Below are 23,829 nucleotides of genomic sequence, written 5' to 3'. Positions count from 1 at the left end.
AAGGCTACTGCTACTTTTTCTCCCAAGTTTTTACGCCACAGCATGCGGGACGGCAGGCCATTGACTCTTTTTATTTTTATTTGTACATTTATTTCCACAACACGCCCTCATTTCGGCAGTCACATATTTCTGCGGGGCGTGTGCCGCCAGTCACTGCATGTGGGTCACGGGTCAATCAGGCAAATATACTTTTCCCATAATTAATGCGTTGGCTAATTGGCCACTCAGCCAGAGGGGAGGGGTGGGGGCTGAAAAACTCCCCCCACCCCAGGGGGTTGTGGGTTGGAAAACTCTCTTCGTTGTGCTGACCCAACTTAATAGACGAGCATGAAATCTAGTCACGAACTTAATCATAAACCACCGTGCACTAGATCCATGTTCGCCGACAAAATAGAGTCAGAAAAGAGCATCCGCATCCGCATCCTTCCTTTCGAATGATGATGATGATGATGATGACGACGATGATTATTGCCACTGCACGACTTTCTGTGGCATTTTTGGTCGGTTTGATTGGCGATTGGGTTTGGTTTTTGCTTTTCCAGTTCGGCTTTGGGGTTTTAGTTTAGTTTTCCAGCTGCTTAGCTGGCTTTGCATGCCATGTCATTGCTCTCGTGCCTGGCAACAATTGCGATCGGTTTGATCGGTTTTCATAGCTCAATTGGGTGGTCAGTCAGCAGTCAGTCAGGCCAGGCCCTTCACCTCCCCTTTTTTCAGATCCCCCGGGTAATATGAATGAATCAAGCTCCGAGCTTCGAATTAAGGTTTATTATTTTTTGTTCGCCCGTCCGCTGTTTGCTGTTTTTTCTGCTGATTTATACAATAATAATATATATATATATATCAACTGGCTGGACAACCCATGATTCTTCTCTGACGAAAAGCCGACAGAATCAGAATCAGAAACAGAATCGTCGTCGTCTTTGAGAATTGTTTAAGAATTGTGGCGTCGTTGCAGTTTGAATTTCTGCTGATCGGAGCACAAAAAACGGGAGAACAAAGTTGGATAAAATCCGATACATATGGTGACAGTGAAGCTCATGATTCGACTTCAACGGAAATTATTGTTTGTTTGTCAAGTCGGGGGTGTATATAAAACTATAAAACTGAACTATGCGACAGCGGTGTCTTCTCGGAATTTAGTATTTCAGCAATTTGTTCCGGTAGAAACCAGAGAAGAACAAGTCAAAGCAGTTAGGGAGGCGGAACTACGGGAATACAGAAAAAAACACACAGTAGCGGGGTATTAAATAGTAGTGGGTATTCTAACAAAATCATTAAAATTGAAAAAAAAAAAAAAAAAAAAAAAGAAAAAGAATTTCAAAGTTTTCTCACTACTTTATAGATTCAAAATGATAGTTAAAGGGCATCCTTGGATGTAATTTTGTAGTAAAAAAACAAAATGTAAAATCAATTGAATTCACAATATGATTGTGATACCAGTGCTTATTCCTTTTCAAAATTTTTGTAATTTCTTTCAAGTTAACAGCAAAAGCCCTACTATTTCGACCACAACTGTACTTAGAGAACTCTGTGAGTCAGCTGGCAACACAGTTGCTGAACTTTTAACCTTTGTTGTTAGGCTAACAATTTTCCCACTTCTTTCCCAGTCCGGGTACAATTAATTCTGAATTTGGGGGATCGTTTTCTGGGCCCGAAAATGGCCTGAATTAGCATTAATTTTAATTTTAATTTCGGGCCTGCAATCAAGTCGCTCTTCCGCTATCGCTCTTCCCTTTGTGCTCTTTCCCTCTCTTTTGGGCACTCGAACAGGTGCTCTTTTCCTTACTTTTTTTTTGGTTCTGTCGTTCTGTCTGAATGACGTTGTGTGCGTGCGAGACGTTGACTAATTACCTTGTTGTATTTTGTTGTACTCTTTGCTTTTTAGGAACACCACCTGTTTGTCCCTTTTATTTCCAGAGGAAGTAGTGTACATAAGTACATACATGGCTAAGTATCCCGAAAACACGTGCTTGCTGATTGAACTACCGTTATTAATGAGTGTGGATCTAGTCACAAATACTAAGAAAATCAATGTGAAACACTGGACCCCCACCCACTAAAAACAGTAGTATGAATTCCAAGTCCAATTTCAATTCCAGTATAGTGGGATTTTTGCCTTCTCCATTTTTATTTTCCCTCGCCTCCTCTTTAATTTCAATTATTAAGCGATAGTGCAAAAACAATACACGACAATGTGCTCGACCCATTTAGTTCGTTCGTTTTTTCTTCTATTTTTTTGTGTAGCGTTGATAAGCGGCGTCTCTTTTCTGCTTTCTCTGCGTCTTATCAGTTCTACTCTACAGCACACACACACACACACATGCATGAGAACGCAACGAATCTTTCCCAATTCCAATTAAAAATTCCACGATCTGCGCGGCAATGTGGCAACTCCGGCAAAGAACCGCTTATTGGCAGGCGCAAAAAATATAGGGAAAATTGAGCGTAATATATACATATGTATTTTTTTTTTTCGTTCACCCGCTTATATACATACCCATACACTAACCAAGCGAAGCTTACACACGCGCACAGCAACACGGCAAAGAGCGGGAGAGAGAGAAAGAGCGAGAGAACCAGAGCCTGCGCTGATGGCTCAAGTTGATAGCGATAGTTGTAGTTGTTGTTGCTGCTGTTGCTTTTATTTCTCAAGTATGTCTTGTTGTGTTCTTCTTCTGTCTGTTCTTTGAATTGAAGAAGTATGGCGAATTACACACAGGCACATGCATGTACACACATGTACATACGAAATACACACGCGGCGTCGCTTCGTTTCGCAAATTCGTTTTTATTAAATCGCTATTGAAATTAAATCATTTCTAATTAGACGGCACATTTGAACTCAACTGCAAATGCAGCATGCATCCGTTTGTTCGCTTTTCGTTTCGATTTTTTCCTTTTTTTTTTATCGGCAAAGCAGAGTCTCGAGTGTGTGCGATAGAGCGTGCGTGTGTGTGGGTGAGCTCGGCTTGCAATCAACGGCAATTTGAGTTGGCAGACGTACAGACGTACTCCCACACACGCACAAACGGCACGCAGAAAACACGCGTTAAATACTCTACTTTCAAACTATTTGTTTATGGCATCTTTAAAAAATTCTAGCTCCGCTTTTTCCTTTTTTCTCGGGAGGGAGCTCAAAAACGCGCCACCGAGAAAACCGAGTCGGCCGCACGAAAAACAATTGTGAGTGACGCTCTTCCGTTTTTATACCTCGGCTCATTTCGAGCAGCGAGCGGCTTTGCTCTCTCGCGATCACAACTCACACATCTACACTCATTTATTGCTGAGCGTGAATTTCTCTGCCCCTCTCTCCCGCCCTTTGTATGTGTGCAATCGTGTGTGCAAATGATACAAAGAAGAATTATATATCAAAGGCAGAGAGAAATAATGATGACGCAGTGAAAAAATTATTAAAATAATTACAACGGCCGTCGACTCTTCGACAGAGAGAGAGAGAGAGAGATCGCACCTTTTTTGCTCCCTCTTCTTCTGCTTCTTCTTCTCCTTGGGGTGGTTTCTTGAGGATTGGAAGAGTAGTGGAAAACCTTTCCAGACAAACAAATGTTGTTGGGGTGCACAGAGAAAAATTGATTAAATTTAAATCATATTTAAGCTTTGTACATATGTAGATCATATCATTAACAGATACAAAACTTCAGAACAAAAAAATTAAAATATATTTTCTCAAGCCCCGTTTCTCTCTGTGTTGTAAATAATGTACTGCACACAGACATGCGGAATTGGAATTTCTGCTGTTTCCTTTTATTTCGGTGTGTCAATGCCTTTGCCAAAAACCAAGAAGGGTTGTTGTCTGTCTTAGCTTTCCCCTCCCTTACTTTTCCCACCCTCTTCATAAAGCGCTTGCGCAGCTGTTGCTCGCCCTTCTTCTTCTTCTTCGGCGCTTCATTATATATGAAGTAGTAGCGGGAAGTCGTACTTTTTATATTACCTTATTTTTTGTTGTCTCCCAATCGTATTCTGTTTTACCGTCAAGGTGACACAGTTTTCTGCGTGCTCAATGAAATTTGCAGAACTTGCATTTCCATACGCGTATTTTCATTCATTTTCCGCTTCCTGTAATTGAAATTCGGCGACGTGTCTTTAAATGTCGATTGCGTGGGCGTATTCTTACGAACGTACCTACGTATATCTCCCGGGTATTTCATTTGTGGGGACATAAAGTGTCCCCCAGTTCCCATAAAACCCATAGGAAACCCAGCTCACCACTCCAGTTTAGATAGTGCTAATTGGTTGGGCCTGAAAGCGGGCTAAAACGGGCCTGGTAATGGTAATGGTCTTGGATCAGGTCATCCGCTACCGTTTGTTCACCAACGTTTTCCCTCCAAAAACATAAACTAATCTCGGTTCATCTGACAAGCAGGAACGTCTTTATGGTCGCTGCTCTTGAATAGTTACTGTGCACTGCGGAAAATCACGGGGTTAATGTCAGAATACCAAATAAAAGCATTTCCATTTTAAAATCTCTTAAGAAACCCGTTTTTGGTCATTAGAAGAGAGATACAACCAGCGAAAATGTCAATTTATGAAATATGTTATTCATTATATCATTATTTATCGTACATTTGGGTACCCAAACTTTTAAACGATTAAAAATCCAAAAAAAATCATACTCTTTGGATACATGTTAATTCAGTAGTTATTGGTATTATTTTTTAAATAATCACTATTTTAATAAAACGTTTTAATTCTTTCGTGGCTCTTGGAGAATGTTTCCCATCTGAACATATCATACACTTGGGCACCCAAACTTTTAAAAGATTAAGAATCCAAAAAAAAACATACTCCTTAGGTACATGTTAATTCATTAGTTATTAATATTATTTACTAAATAATCACTATTTTAATAAATCGTTTTAATTCTTACGTGGCTCTTGGCGAATGTTTCCCGTGTATGGTAACTCCCTCCCCCAATCTTTCGCTGGCCCAATTAAACGCTCTGTTCTTCCCACAGTTGCTCTAACCCAGTTCAAAGCCCAGCCTTAGTGGAAGACCAGCTCGGAGCAACACCAGCTCTTTTTGTAGATTACAAAAAATCACACACGCCTGGGCTACTTGTCATTGCGAAAATTTCGAGGTGTGTAGGCAGGAGTTGCATTGACAGAGGTGTTTTGAGGGGCCTTCGAGGGGTTTTCTTGGGGTTATCGACGCAGAGGTGCGGAGGAGGATTGGCTCTGGCTGACCTGGGCAATCTCCAGCTGGTGCCCGGACCCGTATCTCTCGTATTGTAAATGTCAGTTGTGTTTTTTAGCCATTGCCCAACTGCCACGGTCCATGGTCCCCATCCCCATCCCCATACCCATACCCATCATCCAACCCCCATGCCAAACCAAACCAAACCAAACCAAAGCCAAAACCATTCCAATCCCATTTCTAGGCCCCATCCACGTCCACGGCCGACGTCCGACGTCCACTCACATTAAATTACATACACTCCTTTTGTTTGCAATATATTTAAATTGCTTGGCCGGCCTGTCTAAACAGTCCAAAAACAGAGAGAGGAGCGCTGAAAGAAATACGTAAAAATAAAAAAACATTGCCAAGAAGAAAGATCGGCCTATCCAATGGCTCAAACAAATGGCAAAGTTCAAACGAGGTTAACAGCATTTCATGCCACTTCTACTTCCATTGAAGTTGAGGCTGGATGGACTTTTGAGGATGGAGCAGGGAGTTGGGAGTTGGGAGTTGGGTGCTGGGTGCTGGGAGCCAGGAGTCGGGAGCTCCGAGTTCGGAGCTTGGAGGATGGAGGACAGGCCACCAAAATGGATAAAAAACTGTGCAGGCCAAAACAAAACAAACAGCCAGCCAAGAGCCATCTTAAACGACAGGCGGTGGTAACATGACCATGCACCAAAAAAAATGGTCAGTTCTAAGGATAATATTAATATATTAATGTTATTTTAGCATCATGACTTAATGACATAAGTGAAAGAAGAGTTCTGATAATAATTAATAATACAGAAAAGATATGTATACTGCAATATGGTATCTGGGTTATTAATGGGTTGCTTAAGGGGTTAGTCAAAAATAATATGGTGAATATATGATATCAGAGTTTGATGTAGTTTTTTAATAGTTTATTTTTTATAATAATCTTTTATATAATATTCAAAGCACTTACACCTTCCAATGCATTTATTCTCTCTGCAGAAACGATAGCTTCAGCACACACAGATCAAGCCCAACTTCAGATTCAGCTATGGCTACGGCTTTTCAGATTGGCCCCAGCAACTGCAAGTCCAATAAATAGACGTGAGCGCAAATCTGAAGCCATGGCTTCATATAAAACCTTTCTAACGATCGTTTACCTCTAGCTCGCTCGCAAAATGTAACAAAGGAGTTGCGCGGAAAAAAGTTGCCCAACGGCTGGTGGAAGGGGGGAGGATGGAGGATGCTGGAGGAGGAGGAGGTGGCCAGTCTCGATCTCGGTTTTAGACCAAGTCCAGGCCAAGCCTTTGCCAAGCGCCCACTTCCTACTTGTTGCTGCACGCTGCCCACCAAGCCTCCACTTAGAAGCTGCACCACCGAGATTTGGTTGTCGTTTGGTTCGGTGCCCGCTTGAATCGCTGACTACAGTGGCCATTGGCTAGGAAGAAAAGCAATTGGGATGGTCATTACATAACCTATCTCTCTTGTTTGTGCAGGATGTCCTATTTTTAGGATCATATGTTAGAAAAGATGCACATATTATAAATACAAGTAGTTATTATAATACTCTTTAGTATACTTTTTTTATAAAAATGCTATGATCATCTTTACATATGTTATGATACTATTAAACTTAAAGCACTTAAAAGGTGTAGTTACCATGATGGGTTTACCGAAATATCTTCAGAAGATAACTTATGTATCTTTTTGAAACTGCTAAGTACTTTCAAACCCATGGGTATTGCAATAACGTTAATAAGTTTTTATAAAGTGACATGTTCTTAAAGTGAATTCTCCTGATTAATTGGTTAATAATATTTGGATACTTGATATATTTAAGTTTCAAGATTATTAGCAGTTTATTTTCAAGAAATACCCCCTGTATGTGGTAGCTGTTGGCTAGGAGACTAGGAGGCTGGAAGCTGCGTGGCCAACGGGTCCCCTTTGCATACATGTACGCCACTGGGGCCCCGAAAAACCGAAGAAATATACGAAGAACGGTGGAGAGACCACCGCTCACCTAACCGAAAAAAGCCAAAAAAAAAAAAAGAAACGACAAAAAACCCAAACACATCGAGTAACCAAGCCGAAGAAAAGGCGAGAGCAATAACCAGTTTTGTCTCCCAAAAAAGCCAAACAAATGAAGTCAAGTCGCGGCGGGGGAAAAGACAAAACCCGGCTGAAAAGAAAGGGGAATGGGGCAAGAACGTAGCTCATGTTTACGAGTCACTGGCAGAAGAATCGGGAACAGGGAACAGGGAGCCGGGAAGAACGGGGTCTTGAGGGGGGAAGACAGGGCAGCAGGTCGGGTCGGGCGCTCTTCAGGCCTTAACTTTTAACGTTAACGGCCATCATCAGATAGAGCACGGCCAGAAAAACTGAAAACTGAAAACTGGAGACTGAGGACTGAGGACTGAGAGCCCCGAAGAGCAGCCAGTACAGTTCAGTTGAATTGAAGTTGTGGCAAAGGCAAACGGGTATTGAGGGAGTTGCAGAGCTCCAGAGTTCCACAGAGTTTACAGAGCTTACAGAGCTATAGAGGTATAGAGCTGGTACTTCTAGTGGGTCTGGGCTTTTTGTTTTTGTCTCTGTTGTAGGAGTTTTGGCTACACAGAAGTTTAGTTACATGCTCATTACATAGATACACACACACAGGCACTGGCTCCAAAAAGAGATACATTGTAGACCGTATAGATATAGATACATACAATTTATGTATTGCAGATACATAGATACTCCGCTCGGATGCTGCTCTTGCTATTGCCTTTCTAAACTTCGGGCTTTTCCGATCTTTATCATCGATGCCAGCGCTGCTCGTAGCGAAAAAAAAGTATCAAGCCAAGCCAAAATAAGAGTGTGTGCAGAACAGATAGAACAGAAAAGAAAAGAACTCGACTCAACTCTACTCCCACAAAAAACGGACCATTTCTTCTGCCAAAGATCTTTCTTCTCATGCATAAATTGTGAACGAAAGCAGCTCGTTTTTTTTTCGTATTTTTTCAGGCTCTCCTACTTGGCATCATTAGTTTTGAAATTTTTATGTATTGTGCCCCGGCTCTATTGCATGATGTTGTTAGAGCTGCGATTGCCGAGGATTGGATTTGATTGTGACCATGGTGGAAATGGAAATGGAGAAATGGAGATGGAGTTGGGGGAAATGGTGGAAAAACTCTTGAACTCTTCGCTTTCCCCCGGCTGTCACCCTGCGTCTTCTCAGGTTGCCGTGTGTGGGTAATTGTGAAAACAATTTAGACGAATTTTCCAGTTCAATTGCGCTTTTAATTTAAATTGCAGCCAGGCTTTGTTTTTCTTTTCCATTTTTTTTTTGCTTTCTGGCTGTGGCACAAATCAATTGTCAGTCCATTTTGGAGTTGAAAGTTCCATGCGCGAAAATTGCCCAAGATGATCGTGATACCCACGATCTGGAGCCCAAATGCGATGGACAAAAGCGCTGGGACGTCCGCCGTGGAAATGGTAAATGGTAAACTCTCGGACTGGGAATGTCAATTTGGTGGCAGTTCGATGGGAGTTAATTAACGATCGACCGATCGAGATGCCTGTTTGGGAATGATTTTTCAGCGATCGACGGCTGCTTAATTGATGGAATTTCGAGTGCACAAAAATCCATGGCTTGGCTTGGGGCTCCAGTAAAATAATATTTAGCATTTTCTGGGGGTGTTGAACTTAAGATCTATATTTGTTTATTTTTATTTTTTACTATTTTCAGGTGCTTTTGAAAAAAAAGATTTAAAACAATTATAGTGGCATATACATATAGGTAGATGTTGATATATCACAATAATTATAGTTAGTATTTTAAACTACTAGCAATTTAATTGATCTGCTTTCCCATGAATGCCCCACCTTAATCATAGTGCAGTAAAAAAGATCCGCAGTTCATTAGATTAAAGATCAATATCTTGCTGATGGCCAATCGATCGTTAGGAGTCTTACACACTACAATTATCTCTCAATAATAGTTTGAGCTAGTTTTCCAAATATCTTATTGATCGCTTAAGTCGTTCTGCGGTTCATGACTCATAAATCTGGCAAACGATCTTCGTCGGATTGATCTCTTTCGGTTCTCCAAACATTCTCCGTCCCGCCAGCTTGATGGCTCCACCATTTTCTATTTGTAGAATGTAACAATCATTGATGACTGTTTAATAGGCAAACATTTCGGAGTACTCGAGTTCTGGACTGAAGACCGAAAACTGACGACCGAGGACCGTCGAGCTCCCTGGTACTTATTGACCACTTGAGGCCTTTCACCGCTGCCAGCTGGAGTTGGGCATTCTGCTGGGGATTCAGCTGGTTCTCAAGATGGAGATGGGGACGGAGTTGGAGTTGGTGTTGGAGTTGGAGCATTAAGCCCCAGCTGTAAACCGAAACTGCACCCGAAACCGAGATTCGACTTGGGTCTGACTTGGTTTCGTTTCGTTTCCAGAACATTAGGCCTAAGAACAACTCAAATCGCCTGCTGCTAAATTTCACTGTTTATTTCTTGTGCTCCGGCTGAAATTAAAAGACTATAAACAATCGTGAGAATGGCACTTGAACATGTTCAAAACTATAATGGCCTAAAACGAAATGTGCAAGAGAAGCCGCAACCGAAGCTTGGAACGGGTGGGGGGTAACGAAAATGCACTGAGAAAAATATACAGAAATATAAATAAAGTAGTTATAGTACAATTTTATGTCTAAATAACTTTGTAAAATGAGGTACCTCAGTTTATCTGCACTAGAACACTTAGATATAACTTTAAACTAAAAACATTGTCGATATATATTTTAGATCTAATAAATACTCACTTTATTTTCGTTTAAAAAATCATTTTTTCTTACTTTAAATGCATAAACATTATGTTATTTTATTTAGTTCTTTCTTTTTCCAATCTTATAATCAGTTTCTGACATAAAATGTCATAAATATCTATAGTTTATGGGTTTAATGACGTTGTAGGATTTTAAGCAAGAAAATTCAAGATCTCAACAATTCTGAAACATAATTTTGTTTTATTGGTCATAAAAATGATACAACTCAAAGTTTAATGTGTTTTAGGGGACAATTTCTTTACTTTCAAGTACTTATGATAGGATATTAAGTTACTAGAAAAATATTTTAAGTGAGTAAACTGAAATATTCACTTAGACTTAGACTTTTTTCTCTATGCAGCACTGAGAGCACAAAGCCAACAAACGGAGCGAGCCATGGACAAGCGGCTAAATGAACAGACAGTCAATCAACTTTTAGTAAAAAGCAACGGCCAAGACAACTATAGCAACAACAATGATGACTGGTAGTATGTTGTATGACTGGGACTGTCGATGACGTTGGCTTCAAAGAGAAAAGCGCGGGCTCGGCTCAAGCGAAACGATCACGAGCTGCGGATTGGTTGGATCTGAATCTGTAAGATCGTACAGATCGGTCTTGGCCAAGATGATTTAAGCAGAGCACTGAGAAAACTATTACGAAATGATCAAAGCCAAAACAGCTAAAGCAGAATCAAATCAGGCGAAGACGATGGACGACGGTTATGGCTTTGGCTATCGCTATAGCGGCCTGATCTTCTCAACTCAACTCAACTCAACCCCAAGTCAAGCTCGGAGAATGGCTGTTCGCTATTGCGATCATATCGTATCGGATTGGATCGGTTCGAGACTCGATTACAATAATTACAATCGGCTACGCGCGATTCACCAAATCACAGCAACAACAAAGACAGTGTGGCCTGCATCTCACAGATACGGATACAGATGCAGATACTCGGTAGCGTTTATTCAAAGGGGAGCTTTAAGGGGGGATTTTAGGGAAAATTCTTTGCGCTAGGTATCTTACATACTGAAAAGAAGCTCTACTTAAAAAAAATTGTGATTGAACTAAAAATTGTCTTGAGCTAAGACCCAAAATGTTTACGTCACTGCCGGATACAGATACATTTACATACACTGCAAGCGCTTACAGATACGGGTGCCAACTACAGTCTAAATTCTATAGTTTAAATTGAACTTAAATGTCGTTTTTTATTTACTATCATAAAATAATATTTTTGAAATATTGTTTTAATTTATTTTAAAATTGCATATAACACTTAATTTTTAAAAATTGTAAGTCCTTTTTTATTTCTGCTTTGGCCATAGTTGGTTTTTTCAAAAGATACAACTATGGAATATATTTGTAATTCTTTGAATATTAAAATTTAACTCAAATAACTAAAGAAATTTACATTTAAATTTAATAAATGATGTCTTATACAAAAATTGCTGTATCATAAACAATTTTTTTGAGTTTAATTTAGCGATGTTCCACTGTATTACGTGCATATAAACAATCTTTATAAGAAATTGAAGTCAAGAAGCAGAATTAAAACAAAACTCATCAACATCAACGGACACACACACGCAAAGCCGTCAATTGCCGCGCGTGTGTGTGTGTGAGTGAGTGGGGGGCGAGAAGAGAGCTTAAGAAAGGAGAAGAAGAATCAAGAGGAGAATCGAGAGGAGGCAGAGATCCATCTTCTAGGCTCCATTTGGCAAAGCGAATCGGGCAGAACGAGAAATTGAAAAGACAGTTACAACCTCATAATGAAGTTGGCTCCTCTCTTGTTCTCTTCCTCTCCCTTGTACCTCTTTCTCCCCATTTTGTATCCATCGACTGTGTGTATCTTTCTCCTGAAGATTGGCCATGTCTCTGCACTCTTGGTGACTGAAAACTGCGAAAAAGTTTATAAAAATCCAAAGCAAAACCGCATGCTACACATAAACACACAATCTCAATCGCCGCAAAACACAGATACACTCACCCATACACGCTCACAAATCGTGATGTTGTTGTATATAGGGGAGCATAGCTTTTTTTGTTTTTGCGAAATTGAGCGGTAAATGGGCAACGAGAATGAGAATCTCAAAGATACGAAAGCGACTCACTGGGATATTCTCTCTCGCATGCGATTTTCGTACGCGTTCAACAGTAGCTGCGCACGCGTTAAAACGATCTTTCAGATACGTCATAAAATAAAGAGGTTCATCTAGTGAATATTAAATTAGTTGTAAATGTAATACCGAATTTATAACGTGCTTTTTATGATAAATAGAGACTAATTTTATTCCAAAAGATGACTAGGTGTCTAAAACTAAGATAAGGATACAAAAATTATGAAAAACAATAAGCTTGGTAAGAACAGTATGTAAAACAATTATGTTAATATTATGCCTAATTCAAATGATATGAGTAGTTTTTAAATTAAATAAAAATGTTATATAAAGGAGCCCAAGTCCATTCAAAAAATCTTAAACATTTCTTTTCTGCAAACATTGTTGATGTTCTCTTCGGAATGGATATACTAAGTTTAATTAAACTACATAATTAAGTTAATGGTTTCCGTTCTTCCTGGCTTTGATTTCCTGGCTTTTAAGCGTTGACCAGCACTGCGGCAGATGCAACTTGTGTTGCATTCACTTCTGGCCAAAGGTGCAACTCACACAGATACTCTGGCCAACACACACCGATGCAGTGCCCCCGCACTCACACACACACACACAGCTACGTGGGATCGGTGGCAAAGATGCAAGATGCACTCGCATTGCAACTGGCTTTTGGTCTATAATTCTTGTTTCTGGTTTTCGTGCTGCCAAGATAAGGAGTGGGACATGGCCAGCACAGCCTCATCGTTATTACAATCCTCTGGCCACACGATCATCATCATCATCATCATCATCATGATCTCTTCTGGGCGAAGAGAAGAGGCCACAGGAAACTGCAGCAGCATGGCGCTTTGTCTCCCAAAGGAAGCGGACCAGTAATATTTACATTTATTGCTAAATTATGCACACTTTTTTGTTCCGTATTCAGGTATTTTTATTTGCAGGCCCATCTTTTTCACGAATAATTATTCAGTTGATAAGTCATATCTCTAGCTCTTGCATTTTATATCTGATTTGGAAAAAGCTGGATCTTGTATTTACCCTGAAGATATTTAACACAATTTTGGTATATTTGCAATAGTAATAAATATTTGAAAATTAAAAGGGAAGAGGACTGTTGTACTGAAATAAAAATATAAAAACATCTCAAATTGTACAATCATTTAGAGGAAAACCTATTATAGCGCTAATAAGAACAATATATTATTTTTCCAAGTACCTGCTTTTTTAAAATCTTTAAATCTCTTAGTTGAAAAAATTCGGTGTAGACTAGAAATGTTTAATGATAACACCAGGATTTTTATTGCCTAAATTGAGAAATCACTACAGGTTTGTTTTTTACATAAAAGTAAACAACGCCATTTATTAATGAGTTTGTAATTTGAATAAAATTCATGACGTGAGCCCATTTCTATGGGGTCGCAGCACAATCTCTGCGGTTTTCCACGGTGAAAAGCGTCGAGATTGCTACTAATGGCTGGAGATTTTCATGGAAAGTTGGTGCGGTTGCTGTTGCTTTTGCAGCTTGTTGCTTTTTCTTGCTTTATGAAAATTTCACGCCAGTCGAAAAGAATTATTAATTGCGCAGCGGCAACGGGAACAACAAAAACAACATTACAGCCACCACCGCAGAAGACAACAACAACAACAACCACCGCACACAAATTTCAAAAAGTGGGAATTATGCATCGCTGCGCAGAAGCAGAACTCTAAAAACGCACATAGGGAAAATCCGGGGCTAAATGTATCTGTATCCGTATCTGTTTTTGTTGTTGTATCTGTGTGTCTGTAAGCGCGTGTAAAATATGGTAAACATGGAAAATACGTAATAACTGAAAAAAGACCAAGAGCTACAGAAACAGTGTAACACAAAAAAGGGAAATATAAAATCAGGTACAAATTTTCACCAAAAACAGAAAAAAAAGAGTTTACATCGCTCTGCCAACGTCGGACGTTGCATTGTCATTATTGATCGACATGGGCGTAGAAAAGGGGATTACCCCATAAATGCTACAGTTTGAGGCTTTCCTTTTATGGTCTTTCTTTAAAATGAAAAAAAAATTTTGTTTGGGGCTAATACTATTATTATAAAACAAAAATTAGTAAAGTAAATTAATTTTCTGTTAAACTTGGCTTTATTTGGAGTGCAATCCATTCGATGAAGTTTATTTTATTAAAATCATACAATGTTTTCAAAATAAAAAACTAAAAAAGTGGAGAGAGTACTAAACCTTTATTTTATGAACTTTATAAGATCTATTAATCCAGTAAAGTTCATAAAAAATCTACTAAATCTTTAGTATTAATATGTTTTGGGGCTATCATTATTGTATTATATTATTTTTATGTGCTTTAATTTCTTTAAACTTTTAAGGTAACCGAAACCTCTTACCTTTATTCTGATCCCCCTTAAATTTTTCAAGTCCACGCCCATTTTCGTTGGCTGTTGTAAAAGCTGGCTTGGGCCTGACTTTGACGATTTCGTGGTCACACAGTGTGAAGAATGGCTAGGAAATATTGTATGCACCGTTGTTTGGTGGGCTGTTACAGATTTACAGATTACTGCGCCAGATAACAAATGAAAGTGCCCTGGCATTTGTTTTTTTTTCGGTTTTTTTCAGTTGCTCCGCTCGTTGGGCAGGAAAGAAACCCCAGAAGGAGGCAATCGTTACAACAATAGAAAGAAAAACGTTGACTCAACCTTTTAGCTGTGAAGAATAACAGCAATTTGGGTGGGTTTTGGTTTACATATGCTTTATGGGGAAAGATCGCCGATAAGAATCTGACTGATCTGGACTTAATTTGGAAGAAAGTCAGGTCTGGGAATTCTTGACAATCCTGCCCTTTTAATTCCAGGCAATCTGCTTCATAAATGTTCCAAGAGATTTTTTTTCATTATAAGCGATTCAGATTTAAAATTGTGAACTAAATTATTTACTTTTGGTCTGAATGAAATATTTTCAATTGCAAGTTTAAGTACAAAACTAAAGTTTGAAATTTGATCCCTGCTTTTGCAAGCTTTGTAAAAAATGTCAAATAAAAATTGTTGTGACTGGCTTTTACTTTTACACATTTCAATAATTCCGAAACATTTACATATTTTCTTCGTAATGATGATTATTTGCCATCAAAGGAGCAAGTCGAACATTTTGCCCTAGGTGAGTATCGATGGTTTGAAGACTTTCGAAGCGCTTTCAAAGCTCAGTTTCACATCCTGAATAAAAGTTTGTCTTTCAGTATGAAAGTTGTCCAATTTAAGTCCTTAAAATCTTTAAAAATTATTTAACTTGACTTACTAAACAACTTTACTGATATTAAATGTACTTCAGATAATTTGATTTGTGTAATTCCGCCAGAATATCCCCCACGTGGTGACAACCCTAGTCAACAGAGTTTCCCAACACTGGTTGCGTTGACATTTTTAATTGGAAAAATAATTCGTTTGAAGAAAACAAGCTGAATCTGACTCAATATGGCCAATAAATTCCGGAATCTGAGCAGCAAGTTGTTCAATCTGGCCAGGAGCAGCTTCAACAGGACATCGGTGCGCCCGCGGATGAGTTTCCCGGGACGTGGAGGCTTTTCCGTCGCTCGTCCCAAGTTGTGGGGCGCCTTGGGAGCCCTAACCGGAGCGGCAGGACTTCTGATCTATGCCCTGGAAACCAGTGTGGATGCCTCTTCGGACTGTGTGCATCCACCGCATCAGCACTGGAATCACTCGGGACTTCTGGCCGCCTTGGACAAGGAGAGCGTGCGCCGGGGATACTTTGTCTACAAGGAGGTCTGTGCCTCCTGCCACTCCTTGCAGTACATGGCCTATCGCAATCTGGTGGGCGTTTGCATGACGGAATCGGAGGCCAAGGCCGAGGCGGAGGCCATAACCGTGCGAGATGGCCCCAACGATGAGGGCGAGTACTTTGAGCGTCCAGGCAAGCTGTCCGATCATTTCCCATCTCCCTATGCCAACGAGGAGGCAGCCCGTTCGGCCAACAATGGTTCCTATCCGCCGGATCTCAGCTATATAGTGTCGGCTCGCAAGGGTGGCGAGGATTACGTTTTCGCCCTGCTCACTGGCTATTGCGATCCTCCAGCCGGATTCGCTCTACGCGATGGCCTGTACTTCAATCCGTATTTCTCTGGCGGAGCCATTGCCATGGCCCAAGCCGTTGATAACGAGGTGGTCACCTTTGAGGATGCCAATGTGGCTGCCTCGGCCCCCCAAATCGCCAAGGATGTGTGCGTCTTCCTCAAGTGGACCTCGGAACCGGAGTCGGACGAGCGCCGCCTGCTGCTCATCAAGGTTACGCTTATGTCGGCCTTCCTGATCGGCATCTCCTACTACATCAAGCGTTTCAAGTGGTCAACTCTTAAGTCTCGCAAGATCTTCTTTATCCCAGAACTGGAGGCCCAGGCCAAAAAGGAGGCGGAGGAGGCCGCCGAAGCCTTGCGCAAGGCTAAGGAGCTGGAGTGCAACAAGTGCGAGAACAAGAATGAAAAACAGGAATAATCTCGGTGTATTGTCAAATAAAGATTTTTGAATTTCAATAATTGGCGCGTCCTTTAGTTATCGATAGATGGTTCAGGGCTGCAGGGGCAGTGTTGTAAAATTTCAAGAAGTCATCGCTTATCGATTATTACCGGTAAAACAGCTGTTCTGTTAAAATAGTAAACAAGTGGTTGAATTTGCGAAGAAATCTTTGATTTTGTGAATAAAAACCTAATTATTAATCTATAACTTGTTTACAATGGTTACCTATCCCTCTGCCAAGTTTATGGAGTGCCTGCAGTATGCGGCTTTTAAGCACCGCGAACAGCGACGCAAGGTAAGCTTTACTTAGACTTAAAAACCCAAAACAATTTGGAACAATGTAACAAGTATTCCCGGTTTTTCCATATTTTAAGGACCCCAAGGAAACGCCTTATGTGAACCATGTGATAAATGTGAGCACCATTCTGTCCGTGGAGGCTTGCATTACAGATGAGCCGGTTCTCATGGCAGCACTTCTTCACGATGTCGTCGAGGATACGGATGCCACATTTGATTATGTAGAGAAACTATTCGGAGCGGATGTTTGTGGTTTAGTCCGTGAGGTTACGGACGATAAGTCCCTGGAGAAACAGGAAAGAAAGCGTCTGCAAATAGCAAATGCAGCCAAATCAAGCTGTAGAGCCAAGCTCATAAAACTGGCCGACAAACTGGATAACCTGAGGGATCTGCAAGTGAACACGCCAACAGGATGGACAGAGGTGGGCTTTCAAATATATCTCCGAAGAACCCCCTTTTAAAGATAACCTCATTCCTTTTTAGGAACGTCGCGAACAGTACTTCATTTGGGCCAAAAAGGTGGTGGACAATCTGCGAGGAACCAACGCCAATCTGGAACTTAAACTAGATGAAATCTTCCGCCAACGTGGTCTTCTCTGAATTCAAATCATCCTCCAATTACAAGCAAAACTGTCTAGTTTTTATTGTTTTTGTAAAAGGCCAGCATGAGATTGGCCAACTGTTGGGTCTCTGCCAGCGTTACGGCGTTATAGAGGGAGGCACGAATGCCGCCCACCGAGCGATGACCCTTCAACTGGATCATGCCCTCCGCCTCGGCTTTGGCCAGGAACTCCTTTTCCAGCGCATCATCTCCAGCGGCACTGCCAATTCTAAAGGGGACATTCATCCTCGAACGCACATTGGTTTCCAGTGGGCAGTAAAAGAAACCATTGGACTGGTCAATGGTGTCATAAATGAGCTTCGACTTGGCTGCCGAAAGCTTGGCCATGCCAGCAACGCCTCCGTTCCGCTTGATCCACTTGAACACCAGACCCATCACATAGATGCTGCAAAGAAGAGCGTTAAACAAAGAGTTAAGCAACTATGAATCTTACTGCACTCACCCAAAAGTTGGCGGAGTATTCAGCAGCGAGCTGTTCTTGTCCATCAGCTCAAAGTTTAGAATAGAGGGCGTGATCTTTAAATGCTTGCCTATGAGATCTTCCCTGACAATGATCACTGTGGTGCCCGCTGGTCCGATGTTCTTCTGGGCTCCTGCATAGATTACGCCAAACTTTGAGACATCAAAGGGCCGCGACAGGAAGTTGGAGGACATATCAGCAACCAGTGGAACACCGGCTGGAACCTCGGGCACAAAATCAAACTCAACGCCCTCTACGGTTTCATTGTCGCAGTAGTAGACATAGGAGGCCTTGGGATCCAACTTCCAAGTGTCCTGACGTGGAACTGATGTATATTTCGCCAGCTTTGGCAGCACAGCGTTCACAGTGCCATACTGAGCCGCCTCCTTGGCCGCCTTGGACGACCAGGATCCAGTGATTACGTAATCAGCAGTTCCTGTTTTCCCAATCAAATTCATGGCCACTGCTGCAAACTGTCCCGTGCCACCGCCCTGCATCAACAGGATCTTGTAGTTGCTGGGCACATTAAGGAGCTCACGAAGATCATTGATAGCTGCCTCCTGGATTTTGGCATAGTTGCTGGAACGGTGGGACATCTCCATTACCGATATGCCGCTACCATTGCAGTTGAGCAGGTTTTCCTGCACTTCTTTGAGAACCTTCAAAAATGGTATCAAAGATTAAAATGTGGGCTAAATCGGGTAAGCATTTTGATGGCTTGAAAAATGTACTTGAATTCATAAACAGATTTATTTGATCGAAAAATTGAGTTACTAAAAAGGTTACTAAAGGTACATATATTTTATTTACATATATTGAAGTATGTACATTGTACGTATGTACTTTTTACTAGCCAGTTTAAACTTGTTATTACTATTATTTTGAGCAAGGCTGTATGCACATAATAAAAGCAATCTAAAAATGTGCATACAGTACTACAAGCTAAGAAATTCCATTTGAATAATAATTAATTACAATATTACAGGCATGTCACGTGTTTTGGCAAAGTGTTACAGTAATCCCACCCGTTTTACCGACCTCTTCGGGCAATTTGGCTGGACCGGCTGCGAAATTGATAACCATGTTTTCGATGTTATGGAGCGTGTGCGATCTGTGAACCTCTCTGGGTAGCCGCTAAATATTGACTAAAGTGTTGAGCAGCCAGTATTCGCAGTCGCTGATAAACGAGACGAAGGCGGCAGAAAGAACAGCAACAAGTCACCGGGTATTAAACAAAACGCGTGCGGAAAAACAGACTCAAACTCGCCCGACTGGACAACGAACTCGGTTGGTCCAGGGACGGAATGCTCCGAGTAGAGGGTATTTACTCCGGAACCTCTGATTCCCGACTGCGCTCCTGGACAATCCACGAAGCCAGACAAAGACCGGCGGTACGGCGAATTCGATCAAAACAAGTCGGCAAACCACACAGCGGCTATATTCACATGTACTATACGCAACGCACGAAAACAAAATGCTCCCCATGGGCCCCCTTTAACCCCCTTTTACCCCCTTTTTTCAATCCAGCGCTGGTTGCCATGCACTTTTCGATGGCATGACAATAACAACCGAACGACTGGATTCGCAGACGAGTAAACAAGCTCCAAGCAAAGTATGTAAGTGCATTGTACAGTCAAGCCCCGGCATGTGTGAAAATTTATTTGTATTTTTCCAGATTTCAATGGAATATTTAGTATTGTATTTCCATGTCTACCAGGTTTCTGTAAATTATCATGTCAAAACTTGGGGACCTATATTATTTATAGGTTTCAAATGATGTATAAATACTTTTGTGGTTAGTTATGTTAATTGTAAATTTTTTGTTCTGTTTCAAAGTGAAACATAATTTTGAAAATGGATGTGCTTTCTTTATTTAAATGAAGTCTTGAAAAAAATCTTAGAATCCATTTTTTGTGTCCTCTAAGTTATAGCAATTTAAGTGTTCCATTCTACTTATAAATTTCAGTTATTTACGAGTATTATAATATGCAAAAAAGCTACAATTCTTGTATTATATTCCGTCGATTAAGTTTACACATTTTAATTGGTAAACATAATTCGTAATAGGTTCAGTAAAAGCAAAACCGATAAAGAATTCCCCGAACTGGTCATATCTGCAACTGATTCCCTTATCCTTATCCGTTCTGTTTGATTAAGAGGCATTGTAAAAGGGCAATCAGAACTGCCATAGACCTATGCTACGATTACTTATCTTGGCCTATGTCTTGGCCAAAATTGGTTGACCGTCTAATTACTTTATATCAGCCCAGTCGCCTGGGCATCTTGCACAGCCGGCATGAAAGGTGCTTAAAGTTTCCAATTTACTTGAAGGCCCAAAACGAATTTCCAATGAGAAGCTGGCCAACGTGTCTGGAAACCCAAACGTGCTCGGCTCGTGCGTTCGAGTTTCTGGTCTAAGTGTGGGCGGATGTGGGTGTTATGGGGTGTTACTGGGGTACTGGAACACTGGGTACCGCTGGGCGGTAGGCGGTAGGCGGTGGGCGGTGGGAACTGGTTCGTTTGCTCGGATGTGGGGGCTGGTCATTCATAAACGTTAAGCCAAGAAGTCAATAATTTTGCCCTGTAATGTTGATTGCACAGCTCAATGGGGCGCCTTTGGCTCCGAGACGTCGGAATGGTATTTGAAAAATCTTCAAACAACAATTTCGTTTTGACTAATTACGGTTTTTAAGATTTATTGCCCCGGCGTTGTTGGGTACAGCTGCCTTATAAATAAGTACATAATTTCAGTTATTGCGGCTCCGCCTGCACTTTGTTAAGGATGTCGCTCCAAAAGGTTCCGTACTCCTGTAGCACAGTGCCCCTGCAAGGGAAAAACGAAATTGTAAATGTAAATTCCAACGTTGAGCAAGTCATGATTGTTTTTAATTTATACGACAGATTGCATGCGATGTGTAGCCGCGGCTATGAATAGGTAATAATTGATGATTCGACAATTTCAGGATATGGTATTTTAGGTAAACCTACACTGAACGACCTTAACTTAAAGATGTATTAGCTTCTGGTGATTAATTGGAGAATCTGAGGTTCTAATTTCATTATATTATTATAGACAAGATTATTTTCCACTTTCTATAATACTTGGAATTACAATTTCACTAAATTTAAATTGCTTATTATAATAAATATTTCCTGTGATTAAAGTTCCTCCCAAGGATGTTATCCATTTACCTTATCTTTAAAGTATTTTATAAAGCCATTAAGCCTATCAGAAAATCTATAGAAAATAAATTTTATGCAAATGTATTCTTAAACTTTGCTTGTCTTTTTTTGAGTAATTCGTAATTTGCATATCTTCTTTGTGGTAAAATGATAGATGACTCAAGTGTCCTTAAAATAACTTCTGTTTGGTTAATTCACAGTAGGCGCACCCTTATGTTGGCTAGTGTTTTTCGCTGACAAAGTTGACAAAGTTGTCGTACAAAACCATTGACTACTTTTCTTTGGCTTTTTTGAGGTTGTCACTGCGAGGCGTCTTTGGCGTTTGATGCCTTTTTTGTGGACCGATGATTGGGAGACTCTTTTCGCCTGGCTCTTTCAAAATAAATCAATTACATAATGCCTTTTGTGCGATTATCCGGCAAGTTTTTGTCGGCCTGACAATTATGCGCACGTTACATTATGTGGGTCAACGTGGCGTATGATTAATGAATCCCTTCACGACCCACAATGATGGTGCTATTGCTTATTAAAGTACTTCTACGGAGGCTTCTGATGATGATGATTATGATGATGGTTATTGTGATGGTGCCGGGCGATAGAAGACACGTACTGTATTTGTACGAAGCCAGTTTTGACAAAGTGTTTCATTGAAAATGCCAAAAAATGGGTGTTAAACACAAAAACATTTATTAAATTAACTTGGTAGTGAAAGTTTATAAAGAATTTAGGACGGAAGCAAATAGACTTCTATTTTACATCTATAATATTAATTTCATTAGATATTTTTTGTAATCTAGATTACTTTAATATTATATATTTTCTCTCTAAAGAAGTGCATATATTTTAAACCATTTAAATATAATGATTAAAGTATAATTGGGTATTAGGTATTTCTTTTGGCTAACCTCCCTTAATTTAAGACTTACGTGAAGTAGACCTGTCCCCGCTTATTCTGCGGGGCCTTCCAAATCAGCTTGGCTCCTAGTTTATCCCGATTGTCCGAGTGCGTGATGGCCGAGCACTCGGGAATGGTCTTGGTGTTCTCGCTCTGCACCCACTCCCCGATCCACTCGTTCGAATGGGAGTCCCGTGCCTGCAGGAAGAATCCCCGGAAGACGGTGCTCTGACCGGAGTGCGGATATATAACCACCGATAACTGCTGGCCGGGGTGATAGGTCTGGGCATCGGCCACCACTTCGTAGGGATTCGAGTGGGCCGGCTGACTCCTGGCCTTGCCATGATTCGGCTGATTAGCCCTTTGTTTCACACACGTATCCGCGGGTGCTCCATCCGGAAAGGCTATGGCACTGCCCATCAGGAGGATCAGCTCCAGGGCTATCCAGTTGAATAGATCCTTCATGACCGTATGTAATTTCGGTTTTCCTGATCGTGGGAAAATGCGCGCGCGTTCGGCTAATCTAATGGTAAAACTCGGCTCGCCGCCGTCATCGCCGGTCGTTTATAAAGCCACGCCGCAATGCCAAAAACTTCGCTGCCGCTGAAGACATGGGCGGGCGGTCAAAATCAAGAGATACATACAGCTGAGGGTGATTTAATAGTGCATGAAAATGAAAATATTTTTGACCATTAAGAAAAGTTAGAAAAAGAGTCGGTATCCCAAGTATCCCTTGATCCATTTTATTCCATCAATGCTTTAAGTGTTTTTAAACTTTTTGATCAGGAAACCTCTTTTTAGTGTGTTCTTAAATTTATCTATAATAATTATTATTATAATATTATTAAGGTACGGTAAGGTAGTCATTTAAACTGAAAACCCAACCAAATAAATTGCAGTTTCTAAATAAATACCAAATTTAACTGAATTAGTATTAAATTATTCCACCTACGAAGGTAGGGTGAACAATGACCTCAGTTTATATAATTAAACAACCGCGTTAATACGAATTTCCTAGTGCATAAATCGTTTACGATAAGAGCCACCAGTAAATCATTATTATTTCGGTTAATTTTGTAAAAATAAACATAGTGTGGCTTGAAGGAGATTCATAAATCATTGACAGATGCTCGCTTGTATTCCAATGGTCTGTGAATCACTAATGATTTATATTGAGTAATTTATGACTCGCGCTAGTGCTATTAATCTGACCGCAAACGTACATGGGCGCTCAGCTGGCTGCGGACAACCAGTTTTTAATGATCAAAAAGCAAATGGCCAAAACATAGTTCCTTTCCTGCACACCGATCCAAACTGGGTCACACATTAGTCCCTGTCCCTCCCCTGAGCCGCCGATCCGGAGTCGGATTCGGATTCGGTTTGGAAGTCTGGGCCCCAAACTCTGGCTCTAAGTGCTCCATTGCGAAATTCTATGCTTCTAATCGCTGAAAATGTTGCCTGTACAGTGTACACCGCTCTATGTTCCGTCGTTTGTTTATTTTGCGCCTTTTCGATGCATTTTTCAGCGCGTTTTAATGTTTTAATTGACAGGCAGCCGCCGTTGGCGTTTTTGATTTCGCTGAATTGAGTCGGCTCTGGTGGGGGTTTTTCTTTTTCTATTTCATTTTTATTTTTCTGTTTTTCTTTCTGGGGGTCTGGCTTTTCCTCTTTTGATACCGCTGCGTTTCGCATTTCGCAGTTGCAGGCGGCGGTTTCCTTTTTGGGATCCGCCAACGCTGTTTCTCGGCGGAAAA

The 23,829-nt window shown here is 40.8% G+C and overlaps 4 protein-coding genes and 1 long non-coding RNA gene across 6 annotated transcripts; 3 read left to right on the top strand and 2 right to left on the bottom strand.

The window, feature by feature from the left end:
- The first annotated feature begins 3,140 nt into the window (after window positions 1-3,140).
- LOC119563181 lies at window positions 3,141-6,580 on the top strand. The gene is made up of 3 exons (XR_005222115.1): window positions 3,141-3,183; window positions 6,169-6,270; window positions 6,333-6,580. It is a non-coding gene; the product is annotated as an uncharacterized LOC119563181 (long non-coding RNA).
- Window positions 6,581-15,121: 8,541 nt separating this feature from the next.
- LOC119557492 (cytochrome c1-2, heme protein, mitochondrial) lies at window positions 15,122-16,635 on the top strand. Of its 2 annotated transcripts, none has more exons than XM_037870266.1 (2): window positions 15,122-15,248; window positions 15,420-16,635. In XM_037870266.1, exon 2 carries the CDS (start codon window positions 15,563-15,565, stop codon window positions 16,595-16,597), a length of 1,035 nt encoding a protein of 344 aa, XP_037726194.1. In that variant the 5' UTR covers window positions 15,122-15,248; window positions 15,420-15,562; the 3' UTR covers window positions 16,598-16,635. The 2 variants fall into 2 exon arrangements, with proteins under 2 accessions (XP_037726194.1, XP_037726202.1); XM_037870274.1 differs by having other exon boundaries at window positions 15,136-15,248; window positions 15,447-16,635.
- Window positions 16,636-16,741: 106 nt separating this feature from the next.
- On the top strand, window positions 16,742-17,545 carry LOC119563063 (guanosine-3',5'-bis(diphosphate) 3'-pyrophosphohydrolase MESH1). Its single transcript, XM_037876277.1, has 3 exons — window positions 16,742-16,913; window positions 16,993-17,337; window positions 17,399-17,545. Exons 1-3 carry the CDS (start codon window positions 16,836-16,838, stop codon window positions 17,513-17,515), a joined length of 540 nt encoding a protein of 179 aa, XP_037732205.1. The 5' UTR covers window positions 16,742-16,835; the 3' UTR covers window positions 17,516-17,545.
- Window positions 17,534-19,195, bottom strand: LOC119563062 (probable phosphoserine aminotransferase). The gene is made up of 3 exons (XM_037876276.1): window positions 19,036-19,195; window positions 17,980-18,656; window positions 17,534-17,922 (listed from the first exon to the last, which is right to left on the bottom strand). The coding sequence occupies exons 1-3, from the start codon at window positions 19,078-19,080 to the stop codon at window positions 17,550-17,552; spliced, it is 1,095 nt and encodes a 364-aa protein (XP_037732204.1). The 5' UTR covers window positions 19,081-19,195; the 3' UTR covers window positions 17,534-17,549.
- Window positions 19,196-20,748: 1,553 nt separating this feature from the next.
- On the bottom strand, window positions 20,749-22,555 carry LOC119553254 (putative defense protein 3). Its single transcript, XM_037863545.1, has 2 exons — window positions 22,107-22,555; window positions 20,749-20,821 (listed from the first exon to the last, which is right to left on the bottom strand). Exons 1-2 carry the CDS (start codon window positions 22,538-22,540, stop codon window positions 20,749-20,751), a joined length of 507 nt encoding a protein of 168 aa, XP_037719473.1. The 5' UTR covers window positions 22,541-22,555.
- Between the last annotated feature and the right edge of the window lie 1,274 nt (window positions 22,556-23,829).

Source organism: Drosophila subpulchrella, chromosome 3R (genome assembly GCF_014743375.2).
Source record: "Drosophila subpulchrella strain 33 F10 #4 breed RU33 chromosome 3R, RU_Dsub_v1.1 Primary Assembly, whole genome shotgun sequence".
NCBI lineage: Eukaryota > Metazoa > Arthropoda > Insecta > Diptera > Drosophilidae > Drosophila > Drosophila subpulchrella.
The sequence above is the reverse complement of the archived record's forward strand: the minus strand, read 5'-3'. Positions and strand labels throughout refer to the sequence as shown.

Excerpts from the sequence above, each read along its gene's own strand:
- LOC119563062 (XM_037876276.1), bottom strand. The coding sequence starts at position 19,080 with ATGGTTATCAATTTCGCAGCCGGTCCAGCCAAATTGCCCGAAGAG. Across the intron at positions 18,657-19,035 it reads CAGCCAAATTGCCCGAAGAG|GTTCTCAAAGAAGTGCAGGA; the intron begins GTCGGTAAAACG and ends CCATTTTTGAAG. Across the intron at positions 17,923-17,979 it reads AATACTCCGCCAACTTTTGG|CATCTATGTGATGGGTCTGG; the intron begins GTGAGTGCAGTA and ends TCTTCTTTGCAG.
- LOC119563063 (XM_037876277.1), top strand. The coding sequence starts at position 16,836 with ATGGTTACCTATCCCTCTGCCAAGTTTATGGAGTGCCTGCAGTATGCG. Across the intron at positions 16,914-16,992 it reads ACCGCGAACAGCGACGCAAG|GACCCCAAGGAAACGCCTTA; the intron begins GTAAGCTTTACT and ends CCATATTTTAAG. Across the intron at positions 17,338-17,398 it reads CGCCAACAGGATGGACAGAG|GAACGTCGCGAACAGTACTT; the intron begins GTGGGCTTTCAA and ends ATTCCTTTTTAG.
- LOC119553254 (XM_037863545.1), bottom strand. The coding sequence starts at position 22,540 with ATGAAGGATCTATTCAACTGGATAGCCCTGGAGCTGATCCTCCTGATG. Across the intron at positions 20,822-22,106 it reads CGGGGACAGGTCTACTTCAC|GGGCACTGTGCTACAGGAGT; the intron begins GTAAGTCTTAAA and ends TTTCCCTTGCAG.
- LOC119557492 (XM_037870266.1), top strand. The coding sequence starts at position 15,563 with ATGGCCAATAAATTCCGGAATCTGAGCAGCAAGTTGTTCAATCTGGCC.